Genomic DNA, 5644 nt, shown 5'->3' with positions numbered 1-5644 from the left:
TCCACAGTTTTGTAGTAACATTTCCTGTAACAAACAAGTGAACCACAGTTTCATATTGCCTATGATCACAGCAGTAACAGGTTGCCTCAGTATCTACCCCAATCCTTCTTACTACCTCTCCAACTGGTATTTTGTACTTCTATAACCTCCAGAAAGAGAAAGATATCTTAAAAGGTACCCCTGATGTCCACATGTTCTTAAAGACATCTGACTTGACTGCTTTGCTCCTCAATAATTCCCATGCAGTTCCTACAGTAAATTTGCCTGTTGTTTTCATCATCCATCTTGGCCAATCCCACTCTTCTTTTGGTTCATGAAAGTGCAGTTCTTCTAATATATGGTCCACAATATCGATAGGGAATAACTGCTGCAATCTTCCTATATTCCAACCATCCTGAAACATAAGTTCTTTTACATCTTGAACACCCTCATCTATCACAAAATCATCTGGAATGATCTGATATAGAGCCCCTAGCTTTGTCCAGCTGTCAAACTATACATTTGCAGTTCCACTCCTTGGTTCCCACCATATTTATTGCTCTATATTATCTCTAGCCTCTATCATAGCCTTCCATACTTGAGAACCTCCCTTCCACTGCACAGTCTGAGGACTGTGCCTTTTGCAATATTTGATCCACATGTAGTTTTCCCATAGAGTATTTGTCCTCATTTTACACCATAATTTTGCACATAAGGCTTTAGATACATCAAACAAAGATCTAAAGCCTACTCCTCCTTCTTCTTTTGGCTTACACAAATTTAGCCATGATGACCAGTGTCTTCTTCTGCATTCCTCACTATTATTCCAGAAGAATCTTAAGAATATTTTATGCGTATCATTGATAACACATTTTGGAGGTTTGATGGCTGACAACAAATGTATTGGCATACTCATTAGTATATTATTGATCAGAACAACCTTTCCTCCAAATGATAGCAATCTTCCTTTCCAAGTCTACAACCTATTCTTGACTTTCTTGATCAGATCATTGTAATCAGCCTTCCTCTTCCTTGAATGTGTGATAGGACAACCCAAATATGTAAAAGGAAAAGTGCCTCTTTTAAAACCAGTAATATTCTCCACCTGTTGTATCAGCACATTCGACACCTTACTGTATACATAGAATGAGCTCTTGCCTTTATTTATAAGTTGGCCTGATACCTGTTCATATGCATGTAATACATCCATAATTAGCTCCAAGGATCTAGCATCAGCAGATGAAAAAATTATTGTGTCATCTGCATATGCCAGATGATTCAGATTTGCACTCCATTTGGGCATTCCATAACTTCTAAACTCATTATTCTCAAATAAAGAATTCAATGCTCTAGATAAAACTTCAGCAGATAAGAGGAACAAAGCAGGAGAGAGTGGATCTCCTTGTTTTACACCCCTGGTGGAATGAAAGAAACCATAAGCTTGACCATTAAGGAGTATGGAATACCAATTATTTGCTATCAGCCTCCAAACCATATCTATGAAAATTTCTGCAAATCCCATCTTCCTTAAAACTCTAATCAAGTAACTCCATGATACTCTATCATATGCTTTAGCCATGTCAAGCTTAAGTACAACATTAGCTGGTTTTCCTCTTAGTCTAATGTCAGTTACAACTTCTTGAGTTAGAAGGACATTTTCAATGATGCATCTGCCCTTAACAAATCCAGACTGGTTGGGAGATATCAGAGAAGGTAGAATGCCTTCCAGTTTATCCTGAACTACTCTAGAAATAACCTTGTTGATGAAGTTGCTGAGACTGATTGGTCTCATATCAGCAAAGGTCTAAATGTTATTCTTCTTTGGTAATAGTACCAGGTTGGTATGTGTGACTGACTTTGGAAGAGTTTTGCCATAAAAAAAAGGCTTTCACAAGATTGTATACATCAGCACCAACAATGTCCCAACACACCTGATAAAATATTCCAGTCATACCATCTGTACCACCAGCACTATCTACAGATAATTCAAATACAACCTTCTTCTCCTCCTCTAAAGTTGGCATGCTTACCAGCTGATTGTTAGTATCCTGATCCACCGTACTAGGAATATGTTGTAGCAATTCAAAGTCTAATGGATCAACCTCTTGAGAGAACTACTGTTGGTAAAATCTACAAGCTTCTTTTGCCAAAAGTGACCCCCCTTCTATCCATACCCCTTGCTGATTCTGAATTCTTCTGATCTGCAATCTCTTTCTCCTACCATTCACAATACTATGAAAGTACCTTGTATTCCTGTCACCCTCAGCAAAACTAGTCATATGTAACTTTTGTCTAAAAAATTCTTCCTCATAATGAACATATTTTTTCAATGCTGCTTGTGCTTGCTGTAGCACCATCCTATTCATAGGAGTAGGATCCTCTTCAAAACATTGTTCTTTAATTTTCACCACCTCTTCTCTTACTGTCAGTTGCTTGAAAATATCACCAAAAGTTGCCTTACTCCAAGTATATAAAGCAGATTTCACATTCTTCAATTTCAGCTTAAATCTGATAAAATCATCCCCTTCAAAATCTGTGATCCATGCCTGATTAACCACCTCTAAGAAAGATTTATGTTTTGTCCAGAATTTTAGAAATCTGAAAGGCTTCCTTATGTGATATGAAGATTCACCACAAGTAAGTAGTAAAGGGGCATGGTCTGAACCAGTTTTGGATAAATGTTGCACCTCCATATGTGCAAACCAATCTTGTAATTTAGAGTTTGCAATCATTCTATCCAATCTCTTGAAAATACAGTCACTACCTGCCCTCCCATTCCACAAAGTAAATAGACTCCCCTTATAATTTATATCAAACAGCTCACATGAGTTAATACAAAATGCAAAATCCTCATATTCATCTGGAGATACAGGTAAACTACCAATCTTCTCATCTTCATTCATAATGACATTAAAGTCACCCCCTACCAACCAAGGCAATTCCATTTGATCAGTCAAACTATACAGACTATCCCATAAACTTATTCTTTCCAGATAATCACACTTTGCATAGACCATAGTTACCATAAGTGACTTATTCCAATCTTGGAAAAGCAGCTTTATAGTAATATGTTGTTCTAGGTCCTGCAGGATCTCCACATCCACATTATCATTTACAACGAACCATATTTTACCATTGCAGTTGTAATGGGCATATCTCATACCTAATCTCCTTCTAAATCCTTGAATATGCCTAAAGTGTTGAAAAGGCTCCATTAAAGCTACAATGGAGAATTTGTGATGTCTGTGCAGCATTTGGACTCTGTGAAAAGCTTGTTGTGTGTTCACAGATATGATATTCCAAAATAGTGTCTTCATCATCATTTGAAAATAGGCTTACAACCTCTCCTTGGTACTACTTTTATAGGAATAGTATCTGTGATTACTTGTTTCTTTCCTTTCTTAGAGCCTTTCTGTCTAGGTCTTGGTGAGATGCCAGCTTCTTTGACCATAGTACTAAAAACCTGCTCCACTGAAACCTCTTCTTCACTTTTTTTGAATTTGTTCTTACCCTCATCATGTTCCACCTCAGCTCCCACATTAATATTATGACAGATCACATCATTTAGTTCCTTCAAAGGAGATTGTTTTCTCTGAAGACTCAGTGGCTGCACATTGTCCATTTCCACTTATGCCACTATCAAATCCTTGATCACTTCCCTCTCAAGAGGAAATTAACCAATGCCATTGTCATTAATTGAGATGCTCGGAATACTTAATGGCTGATCTGTTTGATTATCTGCAACCTCCAAATCCCCTTTGGCATTTGCCAAACTATCAGCCTCAGTCTGCATTTTATCCTCACTTGATTCTAGAGCATGTAAATCATCAAGGTTTTCCATCTGCTCATATGTACCATCACCATCTAGGAGCATTTATATCTGCTCCATGATAAATTCTGAGGCATGTCCATGCTTAGAATGGCATGTAATTTCACATGCATTTTGTATCCTAAAATCCTGATACCTTGCACCTCTGTCCTCTAACGTTTTTCCAGGATCATTTTCTTCAACAGCAATGACACCCTCATCAATCATTTTTCCAACACTTGCACTTGTGTCCTCTAAATTCTTGTCAGGATCATTTTCCTCAACAACAATGACACCTTCATCAATAATGTACCCCACACTTGTACTTCTGTCCTCTAAATTCTTGTCAGGATCATCTTCTTCAACAGCAATGACACACTCATCAACTATCTCTCCCACACTTTCATACACATCTTTTGTTGTCTGCCCTGATTGTTCACTATTTGAATCCATTTTACTTTCTGTATTTTTTATGGTATCTTCTCTATCATTGACTGCCACACATGGTACAAAATTTTGAGCATTCTCCTCTATTCCTTTCTTATCAAAAGATTGATCAGCTTGTTCCTTACCCTTTTATACCTCCTCGACCTTGTCATCTGCTTCCTGATCCTCTACACTGTTATTGATTTCTCCTTCTATGATTTTTTCTAACACATCAAAATTATTATGTGTAGAAACTGCTCTTTCAGGGGCAAGAACACTCTTGTTCCCAGCCTCATCAGGAATCTTAGTTTTGTTTTTCCCTTTGTCATTGATTCCAGGATAAGTAACAACCTTCCCACTTGATAGAACTTTAGGCACATATGTTTGGACAGGATATCTCCATCCCTGCTGTCTTCTTCTTCTTCCTACTGTAGATGTGGTAGCCATGTTTGATATCCCCCTTCTCATGATCCTTCTCCTCTTTCTTTGCATCCTCTATTGTGTCTGCCACCAGTTCAGGATGCAATACACGACAATCCGCATTTGCATGACCTTGCAACATGCATTCTGGGCAATAATTTGGTAAATGATCATATTGTATTCTCACCTTTTCCACCCTAATCTCCTTAGTCTTCTCATCTTCAATTTCCATCAGAACAAACTTAGGAAGATCAGATAGCAAATCTACTTGAACCTTAACCCTTGCGCAGTTAGGTCTAGTTTTGTTTATGGTGGCCATGTCCAATACTAAGGGTTTCCCAACTGCGGATGCCAAAGTAAACAAAGATTCTTTGACAAAATACGTGGGAAGCAGATTTGGAAACGAGATCCAAGCCATGGCTATTGACGTTTCTTCCTCAACCTTAATGTTAGAATCATAAATTAGTGGCCTCATTTGATACGTAAAACCATCCTTAGATTTGAACCAAAAAGCACCCTTCGAGGACATATTAATGAAATCCTCCATTAGGGAACATCTTATCAATAAGTGTCTATCTCTCAAGAGACCAATATCACACTTTCGTTTCACACCACACTGTTGAGGGATAAGGGACATATTAATGAAATCCTCCATTAGGGAACATCTTATCAATAAGTGTCTATCTCTCAAGAGACCAATATCACACTTTCGTTTCACACCACACTGTTGAGGGATAATAGTTCTTAATTCTTGCAACTCCGGCCATCCATATGAAAACTTACCAACAATGGCATGTTGTAGGTTTTCAATCTGCTCCATTCTAGATACTTCAACAGTTGTCCAACGCACAACAGGGATGCCATCAACATATGTTACCTCCTTCATTGGTATGGGATCACAGTGGGCATTGGCCGTGGGAATTGTTCCATGCACGAGTGTTTGTGCATAGTTTGGAAAAGTAGAAGTGGACGGGAGAGTTGGATGAATATCATGGGATTGCGGGTGAGTGA

The 5644-nt window shown here is 38.1% G+C and overlaps 1 protein-coding gene across 1 annotated transcript; it reads right to left on the bottom strand.

Annotated features, from left to right (window-relative positions):
- Nucleotides 1–955: 955 nt before the first annotated feature.
- LOC132612025 (uncharacterized) lies at nt 956–3601 on the bottom strand. The gene is made up of 5 exons (XM_060326374.1): nt 3319–3601; nt 2154–3199; nt 1911–2027; nt 1291–1783; nt 956–1239 (listed from the first exon to the last, which is right to left on the bottom strand). Exons 1-5 carry the CDS (start codon nt 3599–3601, stop codon nt 956–958), a joined length of 2223 nt encoding a protein of 740 aa, XP_060182357.1.
- Between the last annotated feature and the right edge of the window lie 2043 nt (nt 3602–5644).

Source organism: Lycium barbarum, chromosome 9 (genome assembly GCF_019175385.1).
Source record: "Lycium barbarum isolate Lr01 chromosome 9, ASM1917538v2, whole genome shotgun sequence".
NCBI classification, from domain to species: Eukaryota; Viridiplantae; Streptophyta; class Magnoliopsida; order Solanales; family Solanaceae; genus Lycium; species Lycium barbarum.
This window is presented reverse-complemented; position numbering and strand designations above follow the sequence as displayed.

Coding starts and splice junctions, on each gene's coding strand:
- LOC132612025 (XM_060326374.1), bottom strand. CDS start 3,601: ATGGACAATGTGCAGCCACTGAGTCTTCAGAGAAAACAATCTCCTTTG. Junction 2,028..2,153: donor GAATTCAGAATCAGCAAGGG/GTATGGATAGAA, acceptor ACGGTGGATCAG/GATACTAACAATCAGCTGGT. Junction 1,240..1,290: donor TGAGAATAATGAGTTTAGAA/GTTATGGAATGC, acceptor TGGCATATGCAG/ATGACACAATAATTTTTTCA.